The 23,058-nt window shown below is 37.7% G+C and overlaps 2 protein-coding genes across 6 annotated transcripts in view; both read left to right on the top strand.

Moving 5' to 3' along the window:
* Positions 1-2,574: 2,574 nt before the first annotated feature.
* On the top strand, positions 2,575-16,788 carry DNAAF4 (dynein axonemal assembly factor 4). Of its 3 annotated transcripts, none has more exons than XM_086848919.1 (9): positions 2,575-2,784; positions 3,344-3,491; positions 3,849-3,982; positions 5,024-5,264; positions 6,000-6,145; positions 6,738-6,847; positions 7,558-7,711; positions 8,800-8,905; positions 16,721-16,788. In XM_086848919.1, exons 1-9 carry the CDS (start codon positions 2,662-2,664, stop codon positions 16,738-16,740), a joined length of 1,182 nt encoding a protein of 393 aa, XP_086705045.1. In that variant the 5' UTR covers positions 2,575-2,661; the 3' UTR covers positions 16,741-16,788. The 3 variants fall into 3 exon arrangements, with proteins under 3 accessions (XP_086705045.1, XP_023789818.1, XP_023789819.1); XM_023934050.2 differs by lacking the exon at positions 16,721-16,788 and adding an exon at positions 9,966-10,515; XM_023934051.2 differs by lacking the exons at positions 2,575-2,784; positions 16,721-16,788 and adding exons at positions 2,806-3,012; positions 9,966-10,515.
* CCPG1 (cell cycle progression 1) overlaps positions 12,243-23,058 on the top strand; it is a 21,116-nt gene continuing 10,300 nt past the window's right edge. The window contains exons 1-6 of one of the 3 annotated variants that reach the window (XM_023934045.2): positions 12,627-12,789; positions 16,721-16,792; positions 20,682-20,796; positions 21,176-21,255; positions 21,453-21,660; positions 22,639-22,734. In XM_023934045.2, the coding sequence (XP_023789813.2) occupies positions 12,715-12,789; positions 16,721-16,792; positions 20,682-20,796; positions 21,176-21,255; positions 21,453-21,660; positions 22,639-22,734 (646 nt within the window). In that variant the 5' untranslated portion in view covers positions 12,627-12,714. Of the gene's footprint in view, positions 12,411-12,549; positions 12,790-16,720; positions 16,793-20,681; positions 20,797-21,175; positions 21,256-21,452; positions 21,661-22,638; positions 22,735-23,058 lie in introns of those variants that run through there. The other 2 variants (XM_086848918.1, XM_023934048.2) reach the window with 2 other exon arrangements.

The raw sequence follows: 23,058 nt of genomic DNA, 5'->3' as shown, positions 1-23,058 counted from the left end.
CTTTGTGCACTTGGAAAGTGATTATACAAAGAATTATTTATTCCAGTTTATAAAATTATTACTAAGCTCTTACTGTTAGTTAAAATGCCAGAACTAACATACTATATCACAACTTTACCGATAATTTTTGAAAGTAACTGATATAGATCCCAAGCCACATATGCAAAAGAGTTTGTTGGAATAAACAGTCTCATAAAATGATTCTGCTTTTCGTTAGAAATAGGGAGGGATGAGAGAATTTAGAAAGGATGGGAGGAAAAAAGGTTATTAATTAAGTAATTTTAAAAGGTTAATCATAATTAATAATTAAAGCTAAGAAAATGTAAACTATATAAAGGATTTTTTCCCTCCCATATATTAAAACTTCTGAAGTCATTAGAAGTGAAATAACCCCAGACAAGATGTATGTATGTATAGGCAGCTGGAAGGTCCAGAATATTAATAATATTATTAAGGTTTGTCTGGAACATAAATCTACATCCTTCATAGCACAGGAGATGGGAATTTGGGAATCAGATTTTCAGTGGAAAATTTTCTTCTTTCACTGCAAACTTTTCACTGCAGACTTTTGACTGATAAAGTTAGTGCCAGCAGAAAAACCACTCTGCATGGGTGTCTCTTATTTTGCAAGTGTGTTACAGCGAGAGCACAGCAGCTTGTCCAGGTAAGGCTGTGGAGTGGGTGGGACAGAGGTGGTGGTTCTGCACATGTGTATCAATTCAAAACTGTAAAGGTTGATCCAACACCTTGCTGAACCCCTTTGGTGTCCTTTAGCAGCTAAATCTGATACTTTGACATAAAAACATGTTAGTGATATTTACTGTGTTGCCTACAAGCTTTACATTGCAGATCTAGGTTTTAAGTAAACAGACATTTTGGTTGATGTATTGGAGAGCTTTTGTATAATTTGAGAAGACCAAATACTGGTAACCATAACTGTGTCTTGTCTTGTAAAGCATGTATGCATAATATAGTTCTTCTATCAGGAATAAATAATAAGCTGCTTCATTTCAGTATATTCTCTGTGAGTAAACTAAAAATGACACCTGGGTGACCCAGGCAGAAGACCTGCGCTCAAAACCTCTGACTTACTGTCTGTGGATGAACTCTCCATAACTGAAGGATGCTTTCTGGATGACTACAGCTGGAGTGGTAGGAGATTTTGGGTTACTACATTATAATAATTCTAGCTGCTGCTGCTATGTACTTTGAATGCTCTTGAATTCCAGTCCATGCAAGGATTCTTCCAGATGATATTGATGTGGGTAGAGTGAGGGTGGAGAACAACCCAGAAATCATATTAGTTATGATGGATTTCTTGTTCTGAAAAAGCTTTAAATCTCTGAGATACCTTTTATATATAGACAGTCTTAAAAGTAATCTCTACTATTTGAATATTGCGGTGTATTATAGGTGATAGAACATAAAAATTAAATCTTAACATTAAAGTTAAATCTTCAGTGATACACATCAGAAATACTAGCTAATGTGAGCCACATTAAACTCCATTATTCTTGGTCTCATTTTAAAAGAAAGAGGGAAAACTAGACTTTTTGTTTCTGGATTTTTCCTAATAGTTCTAGGTAATTGTATACTATTGAGGAACTTAAACATACCTGAATTTTTGTCCGGCTGTGTTTGGCTCATCTTTCAGTCCGTATTCTCCAGAAGCAGTTGCTTTCAATGTATCAGATTTTATTTTGGCAGATACAATGTTACAGTTTGTTTGAGAAACGTGGAGTGGTAATGTGCAAATTACCTCCTGAGTTTTTGGCAGGGTACAGCAGACAATATTGCTCAGCAATAGGGTGGCGCTGCCTGTATGACCCAGTTATTTTTAGGGGACCTGTGGAACTTTCAGTGCCAGCATTGCCGGAGTAGATCAAAGAAAGTGATCTTGCCATGGTGAGGCCACACGTAGAGTATTGTGGGCAGTTCTGGACTCCTCAGTACACGAGACATGGAGCTCCTGGAGCAGGTCCAGCACAGTTACCAAGTTTGTTTTGAGGGTCTGGAGAATCTCTTACAAGGACAGGCTGAGGGGGTTGTGCCTGTTTATCCTCAGGAAGAGGTGACTGGGAGGGGGCCTCAGCAATGTGTGTAAGTGTCTGACGGGAGGTGCCAGAGGATGGAGCCAGGCTGTTCTCAGTGGTTCTCAGCGATCGAACAAAACACAACGGGCAGAAACTGATGCTTGGGAAGTTCTACCTGAACTGAGGAAGAGCTTCTGTGTGGGTACAGGCTGCCCAGAGAGGCTGTGGAGTCTTCCTTACTGGAGATATTCCAGAACTATCTGGACACAATCCTATGCTGAGTGCTCTGGGAAGACCCTGCTTGAACAGGGAGGTTGGACCAGATGGACCCACCATGGTTCCTTCCAACCTGACCATTCTGTGGTTGTGTGTATCAATCAAATCCATCCTCGGCTTTTGATAGCTTATTGTCAGAAATTCTACACTACCAACAGTTTGTCTCTTTCTAGAAATGTAAGTGGACGATATGAGCTGCATTCCTTCCGGCTCTGCTGAGGTGTGAGCGCAGGCAGCGGGAGCCGTGCCCGCGGCCCTCAGGCCCCTCGGGCCTACAGCTCCCGGCGTGCGCCGCGGGGCGGGCGGGGCGGCTGAGGCCGGGCCGCGCTCCGCAGCTCCTCCGGCCGCAGCGATGCCGGTGTGGCTGCGGGAGCACAGCTGGCGCCAGACCCTCTCCGCCGTGTACCTCTCGCTGCCCTTGCGCGGCGCCCGGGCCACCCCCGCCAACATCTTCTGCAGCGAGCAGTACCTGAAGGTGGGCGGCCGCGGCTCGCTCGCCTCACGGGCCTCCTGGCGCGCAGGGCCGCGGCGGCACTCCGTAACCCTGCTCGAAAACACGCGAGCCGTGGCAACACGTCAAGTTCATAACCCTTTATCTTTTATAATCTCCCCCTGAGTGCTGCAGGCTGTTAAACGCCCGTCCTGCGGCAGATAATGGCTTTACCACTACCCATTCTCTACTAATGCTCTGGCCGCTCAACAGGTGCCAGCTGCCTTTATTCTCATAAATGGACTGAATTTATACATTTGCGTATACTGTGAATAATAATCTTAAATTTGAAATCCACTGCTTCTATTGCAGTGTTGAAGAACCGAATTTTTCAATTTCATTTACAAAATTGTGAAGACCCACCTTCCTTAACAGAAGGAAGCACCTTCTCTGGGCTTTTACAAACCTCCACAGTGGTTACAAAGCAAATTAGTTCTGTCAATAGCGTCTGTTTCTTGAGGTTTACTGTATTCTTGTGCTGTGTTTTGAATATGTAAGAGTTAATTTAAAATAGTAAATATTAGTACAAATTATATTTTTGTAGGTAAGCATCCCTCCCTTTTTATTTGAAGCCATTTTATATGCTCCTATTGATGACACAAATAGCACAGCAAAGATTGGAAATGGAAACATTTTCTTCACTTTGTATAAAAAAGAACCTGCCATGTGGGATTCCCTAACTCTAGCAAATGGTAAGTTCTCTACTCTAAAAATTTGATTATGTGTAAAGAACCTATACTATGAAACTGCTGCTGGTAGATATCTGCGCAGTTCAACATTGTACACTAGTAAAAATAGAAAGTAAGGGTGAACAAAGAACAACCTGGTTTTAGCATGTATGAAACAAAACAAAATTTCTTGTCAAACTTTTTGTGTGTAAGCATATCTTAATTTTTCTCTTTTAGACGTGGGCTTGGTAGACGCTGGTTTGTCGAATTGTAACCATGTTGCATTTTGCCAAAGTAGCGGAAGAAATTGTGTTTTTATTAACATGGTGCATACCACTAGAATTCCAGGCCTAAATTACTATAATAGTTTATTTTTTTAAGCTGACAAGGACAAGCTACAAGATCTGAGAGAGAATGCTGTTCTAAAAGCCCACGAAAAGGCAAAAGAGGAGACAGAAGCAAAAAAAATTACAAAACAGGAAAACAAAAAATATGCTTTGGAGGCCACAATGAAGGTAGGTTTGGAAAGAGCTTTATAAGACATCCATGTAAACAACTACCAACTAATCTGGCAGATGCTTTGCTAAATGTACCTTAAAAATATGAAAAGTACTGATTTTTATTATAGTTGTGGTGAACCTTGTTATTTCTTTGTATTTAAAACATATTTATTATCAAATTCAAAAATATTACAGAAAAAGTGCTTAGCTATTGCCATTTTCTGGGAATAATACTAATGAAAGTTTTTGTTGACAAGCTCAGATTTTTGTCTGTTGAAAGGAGAGTACAGTCATGTGGCAAAACTACTTTTTTGTGGCCTTTGCAGATGTTTAGTCCTTTAGCACTGTGAAAAATAATGACTTAAAAAATTTCACTTATTCTTTGTTGTATTTTACATCAGACTTGCTTTTTTTTTTCTTTTGTGTGTTTGTGTCTCTGTTATTCTGCTTTTTATGTATATTTTAAGATATGTTCTTAAAATTCTTTTGTATATAAAAAGTCTGGTCACTTCACTTGTGTTCAAAGGATTTTTTTTGGAGCGTGCAGTGAAATTTTAAGATCTCATATGCAATATGGACCAAAAAGAACTACAGCTAGTGACTTTCTTAGTAGCAATGCTGTACATCTTCTAAATATGTAATAATCTCTAAGAGAAGAGGAGAAATAAAGAACAGTGTATTCAGATCATCACATATATTTTACATTTCTGTATTCTCCATAGATCTACATTGGAACAAGGCTAGAATTTTCACTGTTTAAAAGTAAATTTACTTTAAAAAAAAAAAAAAAAGGTAAAGTTTATTTCTGAATGTTTCTGGATTGTACTTTAGGGTTGTTAGTAAAATAGTTAAAAGATGAAACCTCTAAAAGCTAATCAGAAATCTTTAGTCTCACAGTAATTTTTAAGCATCTTAATTAACGCTGCCTGTATGGTCACATTATTGGTTATGCTATGCTTGGGATATGAAACTGGGAAAATAATGGTAGCTTTAACTTAGTCAAGTCAGTATTATCAGATGTTATGTGTCTCATAGGGGGTTTTTTTGTTCAAATAGCTAGAGGAAGCAGAAAGAAAAAGAATTGAAGATCTGAAAGAAAAGGAGAGGCAGAAGGTTGCTAAAGAGTTAGAGTTATGGAAAAACCAACAAAAAGATGGTGATAAATACAAGAGCATGCAAAAAAAGGGAACATTACATCAAGAAATAGAGCCATTAAAACAGAGAAAAAATGAAAAAATGAACAAAACTCAGATTCCTAACGAAGGAACTTCTAAGACCAGACTGAAATCCACAAAAGGTTGTATAATTAAACTGTACTTTATAATTCTTTAAAGTGTGGGTATAACTTTATTCCTAGATGTTTATAATTCACCATTTTCTTTGTCGTCACCATACCTAACCAGTTCTTTTAGCTCGCAGTTATTTTTAAAATTATTATTTTCGGGCAATTTATTGAGCTAAAGCACATGAGTTCTTAGCTCTTGTTGAAGTCTTTGGAAATACAAGGGTGGATTTTGTTCTAAGCTTTAGAAAAGTAAATCAGAAAGCCTTTCTGGCAGTGTAATGCAGACTTCCTGGGGGTGGGTTTCTGTTACCCAAAGTTACCTAACTGCTGGATTTCACAGAAATATTCAATCTCCTTTTGCACTCTCTGTCCTGTGCCTTGGCTCCATGGAGAGCCAATTCAGGCAACTAAACCAACAGAGGAATTTAATTTTTTGTTTGTTTGATTCAATAGGTTAGTTTTAGCTCTTATTGTTGGCCTGTCACAGAATCATACAAACAACAAAGAGAGGTGTAAGAGGAGTTTATTTGTGACAGATGCTGTATAATTCCATTTATTTGTTTGCTGCATCAGGAAGAAAAACTGTTTGAACCTTCACTTCAAAAGAACAAGTCTAAACTTTTCTCAAGTGATTAGAGGTTTAATTATAATGTGCCACATTTCTAAGTCAGGTGTACTTTGGACTTTGGCAGAAAACCAGCAAAATCTCTTGCTTAATTTTTCACTTCCGTTGCTCTCTTTTCATAGGTGATGGTTCCTGTAGTATATTTTCACAGAATTTAAAGGAAGAACTGTTACCAGCTCCCCGAGCTGCTGCTACAATTAAAGTCAACTTTACACCACGAGTTTTTCCCACAGCTCTGCGAGAATCTCGTGTTGCAGAAGAGGAGGAGGTAAGGTGGGGAATTATTTATTGTGTATTCAGTCAATACAAAAATAGTGTCGCTGCCAAGGAACATTACCTGTGCAATATCCTTATCTTCCAAGGAAACCCGTCTTATTTGAATTAAGATATAAAGAAACAATTTTATATAAAAATTATTTTCACCATATGATTGTGCAGATTGATAAATAACATGTTCCTTTTTTGGGAGGGGGAGAAAAGGCAGCAATATGAATTTAATTCCTTGAAGTACAAAATTTGAAATGTCCTAACTCTTGTATTTAAGTTCTTTCAGCTCTGTCTTAAAAGAAGTTCACAGCTCTTTTGAGCTCGATTCAATGAACATGAAGTAATTTTGAAAGATCAAAAAAGACAAGTAAACAAAAATGTATTAGGGATGTGGTAACCTGACTTCTCATGGTAATAAAATCTTTGGGGAAACAAGTTTTTCATATTGGAGACTATCAAATAGTCTCCTCTGTCTGAAATATGTGGTCAATAGAATTCTTTTGATAAGTATGAATGAAGAGATGAAAACAAAATCCTTTTTTGGATTTGAATTTTTTCTTCAGAAATAATACTAGCACATTTTGTATTTACAGTGGCTACATAAACAAGCAGAAGCTCGAAGAATAATAAATTCTGATTTATCGGAGCTGGAAGATTTAAAAGAAGAGGAGAAGAATCCAGATTGGTTAAAGGATAAAGGAAAGTAAGTTACATTCCACTTGAAGATGTATTAAAATTAATTAGTTTTACTGTGTTTGCCTAGTGTTCAGTTTTGGTATAGTCTATTTATTCTAGATGGAATTGGTGAATGTCTAGAGTAGTCATGGTAGTTGTACTAGAGATTTTATTGACAGCTTGTGGGGTTAGAATCTGATAAATCATGAGATGCAATTGTTGAAGCTTATGATGAACAAAATCATTGTAAACACATTATGCATATTCTTCTTTGAAGAAAGTTGTGGCAGTGCACTATTATATCTAAGTGGATTTAATTTCATTTGTACTTTTTTAGTGAGAGGTTAAACATCTGTGTAAAATAAACTTTAGGAACTTGATACAAATATTGGTTTATTTATATAGCTGTGTTATACAGAAAGCTTTGATTAGGCAGTCATAATCTGATATACAAAGCTTTCAAAATTAGTTCTGGGTCTACATAAATATGTCCACTCTTACAATTCTTCACTGCTTGTAAGCAGCGACTACTTTTGTATCTCTAAGCTGTCTATTGCCAGCATCAAGGTGCACTGAACTTCAGCCAGGTAGTTCTCAGAAAAGGCTATAAAGGGGCATTTCAAAGAAAAAGATGCTAAAACCTCAAATTTTTTGAAATAAGTTAACAATAAGTAGGTGTTTATTTTGTATTTATCCATTTCTTTAAAGTGCATGTTTCACTTTTTGTTTAATACTTAGCAAAATGTTTGCAATGGGAGACTACCTTGGGGCTGTAAATGCATATAACCTTGCAGTGAAGCTGAACAATAAACTTCCCGTGCTGTACCTGAACCGTGCTGCTTGCCACCTTAAACTGAGAAATTTACACAAAGCTATCGAAGATTCCTCTAAGGTATAAAAGTCCAGGAGCTCAGGCTGTCATCTTATGCATTAATGTGATTTGTTACTGTGATGTTTCTGTTTTAAGCAGATCTGTAAATACATATTATTAAATGTAATAATATTATAATCTATATAATTTATATATATATAAAAATTTATAATCTCAATTGTAAATGTAAATACATATTAGTATAATTCAAAGTTTTAAAATTCAATATTGATATAATGAAGGCATAGTGAAATATTAAAATTTGATAGTGATTAATGAACTTTCAGAAATTTAAAACAAAACAACAATAAAATAAACCCTAAACCAGGCTTCCACACATTTGTGACAAATGCCCATATATTGGTCAGTATGTTTCTTTACAGATAAAAATATTGTAGCAATATATACACTTGAAAAAACCCACAACTTGGAGGAGTAAAAAAACAAAACAAAAAGTATACTCATACCTTTTCTATTATATAGTAGTGAGATTCATTTGGTTGGCAGGAAAAAAACAAAGTGGTGGTGATGAGCAGGATACCTTAAAAAACTTCCTTAAATACCAGGATACCTTAAAAAACATTTTTAAAGAAGGGCTGTGTTGTCCTGATGTTTTAGCAGCAAATGGCACCTGAATAATGTGGGAAAAACTTTCCAATAATTATTATTTTTAGAACTAATAAGTACTTGGGTCTTGAAACTTGGAGGGTTTTGGTCTTGTTTTTTCTAGTAACTAGTACTAAAACACATGTGCTTTTTTAGTGCTACCTTATTTTTTCTCTGATAGCATGATAGGTTATATGATGTATGAAAACAGAACACATTATTTGACTGTAATAAACATTTAACATGGTATTTTTCAGTTTTCAGCCATGGCAATGTGACTGTACTTGCCAAGCTGGGGTAATGGATACATTAATGATCTTAATGACTAGATTCACAAGCCATTTATAGTTAAATTTGAATAGCTATTTTCTATTTCTGTTTGAATAGTTATTATGTCACTGTATAATAATAGTAATTAGGTAAGAGAAATGTTTGTAAATTAGAAAAAGCCCAAATTATGGAAAAACTACTTATAAATACTTTGGGTGTTCTCATTTGTAAAGGCACTGGAACTGTTGACACCACCTGTTCCTGATAATGAGAACGCTCGAGTGAAAGCCCATGTGAGACGAGGAACAGCGTTTTGTCAGCTGGAATTATACACTGAAGGTGAGGCCTTGGTTTTATGAAAACATGCACAGGAATTCATAATGACATGCAAGTAACTCTGTTTAGCTCAGTGAGGCTCCTCACACCTGAAAGTTTTCAAGAGTGATTTTGAAGGAGAGATATACAATCTATGTCTGTTTGTTATGAACCTTTATGCCACATTCTTTAACATTTTTTTTTTAATTTACTGGATACTTGAAAAATCTTTACAAGTTTGAGAAAATGGATTGCATTCCTAATTTAAGGAGTTTTTCCACTGAAGATATTAAAATAACCTGAAGTATTTCTAAAATATTTGTAAAGTGCTTAGTAACCTTTTTGTAAAATGAGGTAGGAAATTCATATTGATGAGTAAAATGATTCATCAAGTACACGTGATTTGTGTGAAAATACGTGAATTTACAGTGTCCCTATTCAGTTCCTCAAGAGTATCAGATTAGTTTTGTAAAGCAAATCTACAAGTGAAAGCTGATAATAGAAATGGAAGAATATTCAAAATGTTGGTGTTGAAGTACTAAGCTTTGGCCATTGTTTACTTTTTTCTACTTAGACATCGCTTGTTTATTCCCTTTCAGCTTCATTTGCACTTTGAAACTTTATAAAAAAGACTGATGTTGGCAAGATTTTACTTCCTGTACTCATGATTTGGTTTTTTTTCCACAAGATCTAGCTTTCACAGTTCATGTCTTTTTTGTTCTTATTTTCACACAGGATCATTTCCTCTCTTCTGCAGAACACTTTAGAACAGTCCCCACATGCACACACATGTATATAGATGTATATGTACATGAAAGAAGAGGCTCTATTTTCATGTTTCAAACTGTGAAAGTGTTTATGTGGTAGAGTGTTTCCACTAAAATGCTTTGTAAAATAAGATAAACAAAGTATAAATTTACTGATGGAAGCTAAACTAACGTCATTCTGATGCCATCTTACTTAAGGACAAACCTCAAGATCAATACTTTATGCATATGACTGGGGAGTAGTTATTTCCAGTGAGTTGCAAAAGAGGATGCTCTTGCATTATTGATTGATATTCTTATTAATGTGTCTATATTAGGTCTTCAGGATTATGAAGCAGCTCTCAAGATTGATCCTAGAAATAAAAATATAGAAAAAGATGCTGAGAAGATTCGACATCTAATTCAAGGAACAGTGCAAAGTTCTTAATTAAAAAAAATAAATATATATATATAAAAGAAGCTCTTTGATGCCTTTGAGGACATCAGGAGGAGTCTTACTTCTCTTCAGTGTGCTACCTAGACATTTTTCTGCTTCACTCAGAACACTTATGAAATTGGTAAAAGATTGGATATATTATCGGAAAGTATAGTATTCTAAACATAGTTAGATATATTTTATATAATTTTGATACAAAGCTGTCATATTTTTGCTTTTTGTTAGCATTCTGTATTACTGTGACAATCTGAAACCCTGGACTTGAAGCAGTTCCTTTTTGTTAAGTGTTCTTTCCAAACTGGGACCATTTCAACTACTTCTTTCAGTAGCAGTCTTAGCAGACTTCTGAATTTTCTGCATCAGTCTCTTTCCTGAATACCATTTATGACTGATTTCTGTCTTTATAATAAAGTATTTATCATGCAGATGTATATTATGTGCAAATTGTATAGTGTATCAGGGAGAAGGTGGCAGGCATTGTTTCTGTCTGTTTTGCTTAGAGCCTTGAGTGCTGAGGTGAGTCAGAAATGTCTGGGGTAGCTGCTGCCCCTGCTTTCTACAGAAGCCTGCTGCATTGCACTGGAAGGGGCCAAAACCACTTTTTTGTTATAGCTGGAAGGAAGACAGTGCAGCAGTTTGAGTGCCTCAGTTGAGTGTAATGCTATACTTAGAGATATTACTGTTTTATTTTTACAATTACTGAGGGGAAGTGAGGGCTAAGGACAAGAGACACTGGCAATGGGACAAAGATACATCTTATCCAACCCATTTTAGCCTTTCAACTAACAGGGAAAAGCATTTCAAATTTGTAACTGTTTGTGGTCAGAGCAAATATTGCTCAAGATGTGTATTGAAATACATGCATGGTGGAGAGTGAGGAACTTAACACTTTGACCTTATTTAGTAAACTGTGGACAGTAGTAATTTGACTCATAATGACTATGGAAGATAGTAAAATTTGAGATTATGCATTAGTGATAATCTTGAGCGTAGAAAATATCTTAATATGTGTGGCAGAAATAGTTAGTATGGGTATTAAAAATATGAATGAGAGTAAGAATAGAGTGAGACTGTGGGTGATTTGATTTAGTTCTGACCTTTTTTTCGAAGATACAGGAATATGAAAACTAGAGCCCTAGAGAAATGTACAAGTGACTGTGCTTCCTCACTCACATTCACATGCATGTATTTTTATTTTATTTTTAATTTTTTTTTTCCTCTGTAGGGAGTGAGTTATCATATGACAAGTACTTCTTGGTCTGTTTATGGAAAGTGCTCTAGTGCTGTATTGATGAGCCTGACGTAAAACTTCTCTGAGTAAGGTACCTCCCTCCTCAGTGCTCCTGAGCAAGCCAGTTACAACCTGCTGCTCTTCAGAGGTGCAGTGAAGGCTTTTTCCTTTGCTTCTCAGTCATGCAAGATGTGAGGCTGACACTACCTTAGATATAACTTGAGTAAGACATTGACTTTATTAATGAGGTCTGTTGTCATGTTCCTTTTATTTTTGTTCCAGTATCAGAGAACTGTTGGGGTCTAAACCTCTGTGATTTTGGATCTGCTCTGTTCCTGCAGTTCCTGTTGATGAGATGTGGTCTAGGAGCGTGGCTGGGAGTTAAGAACTGCCATATCCCCAGTCCAAGTGGCTCTTGGGACAATTTCTCCTGAAGCAGCAGGGCCCGTGCTTTGAGACTTTCCAAATTAATTAATTCCCAGTCATCAGAGTTTTTCCACCCAAGGCTAGAAGAATCAAAGATTTGTTGTCCATATACGGCACCTTTGGGGTTTTTTTGGGTTTTCTTTGGGGCGGGGGGCATGTTCTGGGGTGTTCTCTGGTGGGGCTTTGTTTATTTGGATTTTTGGGGAGTGAGGGTGGTGGTTGTTTTTTCCCTTCCCTTAGAACAAGCGTTACTGGCATGTAACTGAGCATGTTTCCTCAGAGACTGTCCCTGTGGCCGGCTCTGCCGCGATTACAGCGGCACAAGGCTCCTCGCGCTGAAGGGGCCTGCGAGCAGCCCCCGCCCGGCACAAACGGCTCCCGGGCCGCAGGGCCCGAGCTCGGCGGCGCGGCGTTGCCATGGCGGTGCCCGGGGCGGGCCGCGGGGCGGGCCGGGCGCTGCGGTGTCGCGGGCGCTGCGGTGCCCGGGCCGCTGTGGGCGCTGTGGCCGCCGGGCCGCGGCGGGGCGCGGACTGCGCTCGCCAGGGTGCTGCGGGCGCCGCCCCGCGCGCAGGCGCCGGCCCGGGCGGGCCGGGTTGTTTGTGACGGCGTCACCGGCGGCTGCGGCCGCGGCCCCTTGTCCGTGCCGGGCCCCGCGAGGGCCGCGCTCAGGTAGGCGGCGGGACCGGCCCGTGGGGGCGGCCGCCCCTCTCCGGGCCGGCCGAGGGAAGCTCCGGGGGGCGCGGCGGCTGCCGCGGGGAGGGGCCGCCCGGAGCGGGGCAGAGCCCGGAGCGCCGGGGCCGGGGCGGCCGTTCCTGGTGCCGGGAGCGGGTGAGCGCGGCCGCGCGGGGCAGCGGCGCTGCTCGAGGGGCGAGCGGGCTCCGGGCGGTGGGCACCGCCGTGCCGGCCCCGGCCCTGGGCTCTGGTGTTTGCCAACTTCCTTCTCTGTCATCATCTGCCGCTGCCTCGCCGGCTGATGCAAGGTGCTCTGTTTCATAAACAGTGTCCTGGCGCTTTAAGTGCGCTGGCGCCGAGCCGCGCTCTGGTTCAGGTGCGCTCCAGGAACACCTGCGCGGGACAGGGGCAGGGACTGAGCAGGGAATGCCCAACCTTGCTAGAGTCTGGCTTGTAGAAGCCACGTTTGTCTTTCCTTCATAACAAGGAAATACTCTGCTTTCAGTATGTGTTGCTAAATATATTCTTAGAGAAGAGTGTTACTTAGGGGGGGAAATTACCACTTAGTAGAAATAAGAAACTTCCATGAGCACTCTGAAGTGTAATAGCACTGAACCTGTTTTTATTTCTGTTGTGCAACAAAGAATCCACTGTAGAAGAGAACTGAGAGTTTTTACTTGGAATGACAGCACAGCAAACTCTGTAGAACACATTCATATTCCTCTTGGTGCCCATTACTCATCTTTGTCAATGCTTATTGAAGGTTATTTTTTTCAGTCTAGGAAATCCTTTTTTTAGATGATGGAGCTTAAGGGTTTATTTACACTGGAGTGGTTCTTTTTAAGACTGGTGTTTATTATGCTTCACAATGGATAAATAGGATGTGGGATCTCAGATTTATTTTTATATACATATCTAGGATAACTTGGTATTGTGTTATCAACGATACATACGGCTGTAAGCTTTTACACCTTATGCTTCTGGCTTACATTTCACTAAATATAAGAAAATAGTTTGCACTTTTGAATTCCTGCCCTCCCCCACCCCCAAATACATACAAACTGAATCTAAATGTAACATGTCTTCAATTTGTCCAGATAGAAATTAGGAAGGTGATGTCAGAAGAGGCAATGAAGATATGTAGTGAGCATACAAAACCAGTTCACCATGGGATGTGGTTTTGGTTGGGTTTTTCTCCCCAGTCTTTCCTTCTGGCTTGGCCTGGTGTAGAGGAGATGTATAACACTGTAGGGTATCCTCCAGTTATCCCTGCTGTTATTGGACTAGAATCCATTAGTGTCATCTTGATTAGTTAGGAAGTTTAAACGCTTTATGTCTTTCTAATTCCTGCTCAAAGCTAGCTTTTTCTAAAAAGTTGCATTCAGGAAGACGGTGGCAGCATTTCCAGCCCCTTTAGGCTGGTTGGAAAAGTATACTGGTTCTTAGTGGGTCTTTGTCATTTGGAGAGAACCAAACTGGAGAAGATTTTATGAGTGGGTCAGTTTAGCCATTGGGTTCAAATTAGTCTTCTGTTTTTCAGTGTACTTAAGGGATTGAATTTGGCCTTGGATTTAGTTATGATTATGTACGTTTTATTAATCTGTGACAGAAATAAGCTGTTTAGCTGATGAGTGAAGTTTAGGAGCACTGTACCTAGGTAATTTTTTTATTAAAGCTTTTAGGTTATTTTGATCTTTTAGATTTAAGTAAGTAATAAAATGCTTTAATTTGGGTAACTGTTTTACATGTATATGTTTGCTGAATGTACCTGTAGGAATACATTTACCCTAGAGATGCCCTTCAGTCTGATGCCAAGCTGTCCATCTATTGTAATTTGGCTAAATTTGGCAGTTCTAACCATAAACCTTAGTGTTCTTCTAATTATTATTTTTTAAAAAAATCCATTATTTTTCTTAATATTAAAAGCTTTTCTATTTTGGTGATTTGTCACCTGTATGCAGCTAAATATGCACTATTAGTGTAATATTCTGGTTGAATACAAATAAATAACTTTTAACTCAAGACCATTTATCAAGACAAGCAAGCAACAGAAAATGATGATTGTTTGTCTGCTTGTTTCTCTGTCTGTTTTTTTAATATATTTTGATGATGCCAGTACCCACGTAGGTCCTGAAGCTTTTGTTTGGGATGGGAAGACAGATGTTTAAGTGGAACCCAAAGCCATGGTTTTATGTTCAGAACAGAAGATACATTTGGGTTTCTGCAGTGCTCAGTTACCTGTTAGTGTGTTTTGTAGCTGGGGAGGGAGAGCAGGATGGTGTTTCTGTTGTGCTAGCCAGGGCCCAGGGTAAAATGCTGAGTTAGCTGGAGGAAGAGAGATGTTGCAATGTCCAGCACAGAGTCTGTTGTTACAATTTGGTCTTTCAAAATCTGTAGATGTGCTTGTATCAAACTGTACTGGTGCCCTGAAGCTGTCTTTTAGAAATTCACTTCAGATTTTGCAAGGTAGCCAGTGATGTTTCTGACAGATGAGTTCTGGTGCTGGGAGTTACCTTCCTGTGAAAGGAATGCTGCTGCTACTGGATGCCAGGTCAAATTTCGAGTAATTAATGACAGCAAGTAGATGTTGTCACATGTAGATTCTAGAACTCAGTCTTTGCCATTTGGGCATTTGTTATTTTGATGATTGAAGAAGTATGATTTAAAAATAAAAAATTTATCCTTGTATGCAGTGTGATTTAAAAAACCCAAACAACTCAAACCAAAATAGATTTCTTTCCACCCCCTCCCAACCTGACATTCCCTGGTTGAGATTCCAGGAAAAGCACTAATGAAGGAAGAAAAGTATCTACAGGAAAATGACAACCGTATTCAAAGTAGGACTTTATAAAAAAAAAAATAGAAATTCAGTTTCTCTCTACGCTTCATACTTAAGCTGATTGTCAGTGAATATTTGTGCTTAAACTGTTGCTGCAGTTGTCACCATTGCCTTTTTTTTTTTTTTACAGAGGAACTGTAAATATATTAGTTAAAGTTGATGAGAAAATAGTTTTATCTTAGAAAAACATGTAATAGCTACCATAATGCAGAGATATGAGACACATGTTTACTGTGTTTTGTGAGAAAGCTAAATGGAATTTAAAGTTTTATGTTTTGTTATGCCAATTTCTAGCCACACTGGTGTACTTAGATGTTCTCATTCAAAGTTTTGTGTATATTTTCTGAGTTGAGAAACTGGGAGTGAAGACAGGATTGATAAAGTAGAGAGCAAATAAAGTTAAACACATAGATTCCTTCCTTTGTGTTCTTACTGGAATTAACTAAGAGTGGGAAATGAAGCAGGTGTCTGAAATTCTGTGATAAAAGCTTTATTGAACCATGGTTTCTTTGGCTGTTTTATTATGTTGATACGTGATACAACAGGCAATTGATTGGAAATTGTTCAGTTTTGGGAAGATTTTTTTCCACCAAGATCAATCCATAGTAAATTTTATATAATAACTTGAAATATTTTTATTTCAAGGAACAAGAAATACATTAAACTTCTTTTTAAAGTCTTTTTGCTAATTAAGGACTTGAAAAGTTGATCTGTATATGCTACAATAATGAATACTCTGTATTCATGGTAAATTCCTGTTAAAAAGGAGAAAAGATAAATAGGCAGCATCTGCTGGATTGTTGTCTTCTAAAAATGGCTACCTGTCATCCAGTGATATTGTTGAAAAAAATATATATACTTTGGGTTATTTTTATTCTGTTTTTGTAGTTGCCAGATACTCTCTCAATTTTCCTCAGAATCAGTGTATTTGAGAGTACTTGAAAATAGTGAAAGGAACAGGAAACATTGTTTTTGCCCACTAGTTGAAGAAAATTAATTATAAGAGATCCCAATCTGTTTCTTCTCAAAAAATCTCACAATGTTTTTCTTGAATAAACTGTAGTTTCTGTGCATGTAACAAAACAGAAATTATTTCATGTACTGAGTTATGTCTTAAAATTTGCTTATAGCATCACTTTTTAACTTTGATTATTAATTTATTGACTAGCCTCATGTGTGTGTGTCTATCTAGTCTAAGAGCTTTTTGGCTGGCTGAAATAGGCACTTACCTAGCAAAGCTATATTTGCTCCAAGTATAAAGAAGATAATAGGAAATAAGTACAAAAGAATATATTTATTTTCTCAACTTCTATTCTGTTTTCCCCCCCCTCAATTCTAGAATACCAATTTGTGTGTTTGTATATTGTTCTCTAACATCATGATTTCCATTCTTCTGTTTTTGTTTTTTTTCAATGGTGCAGTGAAATTATGTGTCTTACATATTAAAAAAGTCTACTTTTACCTGCAGTGTGCTTTGAAGATGTCTGAAAATTCCAGTGACAGTGATTCATCTTGTGGCTGGACTGTCATCAATCACGAGGTACCCAGTTTCACAATGATAAAGCTCTGTCAGTTTAAGGCTATCTATATGCAGTAAAATATTATTTCAGCTTAGTAATCTTGGTTTGGTGTGGATCTTGCATACCAACAGAGAATATAGAAGAGAAATTTATTAGTAAATCATAAAACTACTAATTAAAAAAGGTATACTTTAACTATAGTTGATATAAATTTTAATATTGAAAACAATTTGTTTTTTCTGCAAAGGTTTTATTTTGAAGAGCTGGTAGAATTTCAGTGGCATGCATTCTTCTGTTCCATCCTGCCTGAAAACATTAGCATTCTGTGTAACTTGTCTGTTGTTGCTAATATATTTCTTCTTTTCCTGATAAATCTGTACCCTCACCAAAACAAAATTGCAAATACTGGGCAGGAAAAAGATCTTGTACAGAAAGGAATGATTCTATGATTTCCCTGAGTTTTTTTCTACCACTAAGGTATCTGATCCTAATTTCAGCAGTGGCTGTTCAGGAACAGTTCTCTGTCCTTACATAGTCTTCCTTATAGAAAATAAGGGTAGGGACAAGTGTATATTCCATGACTATAATGGGACAGGTGTCTGGATCTGATGTTGGTTTCAAAGTTTGCATTGTGTGAATGAAATCAATGCTGCAGTGGAGTCTGGAGAGCAGGAGTCTTATGTCAGGGTCAGCACTAAGGTTTGATCAAATGACTGCACTGACTGTGGTGATTGAAACAGTGCCTTCAATACCTGCTCAGGTGTAGACACATGAATGTAGATAGAAGTGTATTTTATCTTCCTTTCCCACAGTGGACAAGGTGGGCCTGAGTTGCTCAGAACCTCTGAGAAGCCCTTCCTGGTAGAGTGGATATCCAGTATCCTTTCCTCCTTCAGTCCTGAGGATTTTTCTATCTCTTCAGATCTTGGCTGATGTGTGTGTGTAGGATGGGTGGGTTGGTTTTGCTTGTTTGGTTTGGTTCTTAAGTATTTAACATTGTCTTGTAAACTGAGGAGGCTGTTGAGCCAGAGTCCTCAGGACAGATGTGTTGACAGTTTTCCTGGAATGACACTTCCCTATTGCCTGCATCTACTTGTTGCCTGCCCCAGTTTCAGGGCAAAAAATTTCAAGGAGTTGTATGTGAGATTTTCATTCAGAGGAGGAAAGTAGGAAAAAATGGCTGAAGATCATGCATAGTGATCAACTGTCCTTTGTCCTTCACTGCACATTCCCTTGTTTTGCAGATTATAATGAAAAGGGGTAACTTGGAACCAAGCTATTACAAACATGTGATGGCATTCATGTTTTGACACTTCCATGTCACAAGTGATACAGTTTGAAGTTTATAAATATTGGGCCATGCTTTCATTTCTGTTGACAGGAAAGTGGTATTTAAGAGATGGTTAAAACTTCTTTTCCTTGTTTTGGGCTGGGTGACAGATTGGGAATCTTGTTACCAAAAGAAACATAAAACTCATGCACTCCATTCCTCAAGGCCAAGTGGCCTATGAGAGTGCACAGGCTGCTGGACTCACAGAGTTCAGATAAAAATGAAAGGATTTAGAGGTTGAGTTCAGCATTTGGGTTATTCAGCTGTGAAGTGAAGACTTTATTTTCATTCTTGGGATGGTTATTTTACACTGTAACTGCAAATGAATTATGCAGTCTAAATAAGTTAACACAACACAAGATTGTAGGATGGCTGGGATTTGTCTAACCAAAGCAGAACAGATTTCTGTGACGTGGAGATTTTGTGTTCCCAGTTATTCATCCCTGATTGAGTGAAAAAAATGGGGAAACACTGGTGTTTGAGAGCTGTCATAATTAGCATTCTTCTGGTAGGACAGCTTTGAATCTGAGCATGAAGAAAGCAGAATGGATGGGATGGCCAGGTACCCTTCACACAGCTGTTACCCAGGGAGGGGGCACATGGGCTTCTGTATACTGCAGTGAATTGAATTGGATATTTAGGGCAGGGGTAGAACTATGGGTTAGATACATTTGGAGTACTGCAGTATTATTTTCTCACATACTGTTGTGACCTGTATTGATGATGACACAGTGGAATCCGTTTCTGGATATGTTTTGCAGTGAGTTGAGGTGCAAGAAGTGGCCGTTGTCCAGGCTATGGCTGCAGGGAACTGGCAGCTGTGTGTGCTGGACTGAGTGTGGGCTTTGGAGAGAGAAGTGGTGCTGTGCATTGTTGGACTGCTCCTAAGAAAGGACTTGCTAATTTTGTGTAGGAGGGTAGGGAGGTGACAATCTCTTTTTTTTTTGGCCTCTTTGCTATTGCTGAAATGGAAGAGTGGTGAAGGTCCAGCATTAGATGAAGTGTATCAGAGAGTTCGTGCATTCACACCTGACTCTGTTTTTAAGAAAAGTATGGCTTACCATGTACTCAGCTAGTCCATTTTCTTGGGTTTTTAGCTAAAACTGTAATCTGTCTTAAGCAATACTCCTGATGTTTTTCTTCTTGTAGAGCCTGGGAAAATTGAAATGTTGTTATTCCTCTTATTCACAAATTAAGAAATGAATGTGGTGGTTCTGTCACACCAGAGAATAATTGTCACATAATAAACCTGTATACCTGTCTGTAAAACCCAACCAACCCCAAAACCCCAAATTCGTATTTTGTTTCCTGAGATTCAGATTATAGTAAATTGTAAATTAGAGGTGAATTTCTGCATTTGATGCATTTTGATGCAAAACACATCAAATCGAAGTTGTGATACTTATGTAGGCAAAAGAAAAAATATACACTAAGTATTTTAAAAAGATACAAAGTGTGTAACAGTTTAGCAAAGCAGTTAATTTTTGAAGCCTTTTAAAAAGAAACATAACTTTGTAACATGATTATAGAATGTATCTTATGCAATTCTTTCTGAGGTATCTAATCTTCCTGAAGTACAGTCTCCATAAAAACAAAAGCATACATGTTTGCTTGAGTCTGAAATAAGACATCCAGGGAAACTGATCTGGAAGTATTGCTGCTACTGTAATTTCACACCTGCTGTTGCAAAAATAACTATCTCTGTTTACAAAAACAGCACAACTTATTTATGGATCAGAGTCACTTAGTATTTTTCAGTTCTGTTTTGCATGTTTGTAGTTTGCTAATAGCCTTACTGGTGTCTCATCAGTACTTTTAAACAAAAAATACAATATAAAGATTAAATATTTGGAATTGTCAAGCATATTGCTTGCCTTTAGTACCCTGCAGTCTCCTGCTGTTCTTTATTTGCAGTTCCTACTGTTCTCTGGTGTTGCTGAGTGGCAGCTGACTAATAACGAAGGCTTCTTTCTGGATTAAAGACAGAAATCCAATATAGAGTTTGTATAAATATTTGGTTTTGAGGTGTCGGAGACATACTATATAAGCAGCCTTTCAAAATTTCTGGCAGGAATTGAGATGAAGTTACACATAGTTTTTCCTGGTAGTAGTATGTATTAGAACTCACGTTGGTATGCTAGAGAGTTCTGGTTTTGGGAGGGTGTGTGTGTTTGTGTACAGTAGATGGACCTGCGAGTAAGAATTAAATCCCCTATTCAAAACCTTCTGTTTCACTAAATTCCATTTAATAAATGGGTCTAATAAAGACAATAAAAATAGTTATTTAAAATACTTGGTGTAGTTGTTAATTAATGCCTAAATTGCTGTCATTTCCCCCACTAGAATTGACCTCATCTAACTTTTTTTAACCTCAGTTATGAGTATTGCACACTAACACTTGTTTCAGTCTAGTTAATTACTTGGTATTTCACTGGCTTTTCTTTGCTCAAAGCTGTCTTCAGTTTTAAAGGCTCAGTTTTTCTGTTTCTGGTTTTATTAGTAATCTGTTTTCTTTGTAACCCTTTCTTCCTACTTTACTGGAAACCCCAATAACTGTAATGTCCATTTAAACTCTTCAGGGTTCTGACATAGAGACAGTGACCTCAGAAAATGGAAGCACAAATGATAACCATGAGTTTGTTTCAGAAGAATATGTTTCTTTGCAAGAAGAGGAGCAAACAATTGATTTGCAAGGTAAGATATTAAAAGAGGAGCAGTTTCATGAAATAGGTCAGTATTTGTTGTAGCATTGACACAAAATTAGTATTTTCAGTAGGTTTTTGTGTATTTTGTGGACCTCTGTCAGGGTATTTAGTTCACCAGTGCTATAGAAAATATTCAGTCATGAGTTTTATACAAGTATTTTTTCCTGAAATATGTGAAATTAATGTCTTTCATTTTGTCCATTTAGTTGTGTAATAGATCAAATAATTTGGAAGGAACCATCAATACTTGTACTCCTAAAAAATTACATTGTGACACAGTTTTTTAATATTATGTGGGCATAATATGTCGTTGCTGCTTTTAATCCCATATTTGTTTCCTTATTTATTTCCTCTTTTTATTCATATAGCTCAGTGCAACAATGATGAAGAGATCCCAGCAGTAGATAATACTCTATCTGGTTTTGAGGAAACTCAGACAGTTCCAGAGGTAAATTACATTATATATTACATTACTCAGAAGCTTCTGTAAGGCCCATCTGTCAATGGCAAGAAATGTTTTGAAGGCATTAAAATAAAGACACAAATTTTTCCTTTCCTAAAGTTCCAACAATTCTTTGTTTTGGTTTTTTTTTTATTACTTTGTTTTATGTGTCTGAATAATTCTCACATTGTCCCTTTCCCTAGGAAAGTAAAGAAAAAGTTCCTGATGATGTGTCCTGCATTGGAGCTATTAGCGATGATTCTGACATTGTTACACTTGAAGCTCCAAAACCTGAAGAAACGCAGAGCCAGGAGGAAGCTCCAGCTGATGGTGAAGAAGCTCAAAGTTCAGAGGATTTTAACATGGGTTCCTCCTCTAGCAGTCAATATGCATTTTCCCATGTAGAAACTGGTAAGAGCAATACAGTCCTAAGCAGCTGTGTGCAAAAATGTTACCAGGAAAAAAGTTCAAACCAATCTTTGGTCAGGGAACCCACTTTTTGTGGAGAGAGGAAAAAAGTAATGATTTTTCTTGAGTATATATCCAAGTATTTGCGATCTCTATAAAAACTCTAGATGCCCTCTACAATTTTGTATAAATGTATGTCTGCAATCTTTTCATTTGAAAGCAATCTTTCTCATTAAGTATTCACTATTTTAAACAGAAAGTTAATTTGTAGTATATTTTGGAGAATTAAATGACTTTTAGTTCACAGAATAATTGTAGGTTTTCTCTTGGCAATATTTTGGGCTTTATACAGAGTTAGCATAAATGACTAGCAAGTGGGAGATGATTTTTGGTGCCATGAGGAGTAAGCAGTATGACTACAGAAACTTTGTACCACCCTCATAGCTATGTAGTGTATATTTAGATATTTAAGATACTCCCTGTGCTTGGCTGAAATAAGCAGTGCATTATAATCAGGAGGAAGGAGATGAATAATTGTCCAGTGAAGAAGAACAAACAAAATCCCAACAAATACAAGCAAAAAACTTTGTTGTGTTGCTCTTCTCTAGTTCTCTAGTCTTCCTCTATAATTCTTTTTGGCTCTATGACACCTTTGTATTGCTGATTTTTATCTTTCAAATTAAGTTTATTATACAAGCAGGATTTTACCTATTTTTTTTTTTTAAGATAAAATTGTTTTATCTTAGAGTAGGATACAGCATCATTAAATGTTTGTGTACCTGTATAGTATCAACTGGAAACAGAAAGTGACAGCTTAGCATCTAATTATAACCAGTGAAGATTTGTAACAGAGCTGTGGCCTTCTTTAAGTCTTCTGGGAATCTGACTTAAAAATGAAGATTTAGTTGACTTTGTTTTTTCTTTTGGGAATGAGTTCTAAAAGTGCCTTTCTTTTCCCCCCTATGTTTTTGTACACCAAAGTCAGTTGGCTGGAGAAGCTGTGGAAGATTCCTGATTGTGTAAGGGGATGGGGAAATGAGGTGAAAGAGCATGTATCTCGCAGTCTTCCTTTCCAAGGTGGTGTGATTAAATGTGATCAGCTTGTGTAAAGCTGATTGGTTATGGCTTGCATGGAGTGTTCTTACCATTTTTGATAGCAATCTGACTTGATCTTGTAGTAGTCATATTCTAGACAGATGCTGAAAGCCAATCCTCACTGAAGAACTTGGCTAAGCTGTCAGTGTCTTATGTGCTTCTTTAAAAAGATGTTAACCTTGCATGTAGGTTTGGAGCAGACATCAGTAAGGTTTGTAATGTATTTTAATGTGTGCGTTTGATTGTTTAAATGGATAGTTCTTGTTGGATTCCAAGCCTACATGTGCCTGGCAAAAAGAATTTCTA

This window comes from Cyanistes caeruleus, chromosome 13, assembly GCF_971803275.1.
Source record: "Cyanistes caeruleus chromosome 13, bCyaCae1.hap1.1, whole genome shotgun sequence".
Lineage (NCBI taxonomy): Eukaryota > Metazoa > Chordata > Aves > Passeriformes > Paridae > Cyanistes > Cyanistes caeruleus.
This window is presented reverse-complemented; position numbering and strand designations above follow the sequence as displayed.

Excerpts from the sequence above, each read along its gene's own strand:
- DNAAF4 (XM_023934050.2), top strand. The coding sequence starts at position 2,662 with ATGCCGGTGTGGCTGCGGGAGCACAGCTGGCGCCAGACCCTCTCCGCC. Across the intron at positions 2,785-3,343 it reads GCAGCGAGCAGTACCTGAAG|GTAAGCATCCCTCCCTTTTT; the intron begins GTGGGCGGCCGC and ends ATATTTTTGTAG. Across the intron at positions 6,146-6,737 it reads GTGTTGCAGAAGAGGAGGAG|TGGCTACATAAACAAGCAGA; the intron begins GTAAGGTGGGGA and ends TTGTATTTACAG.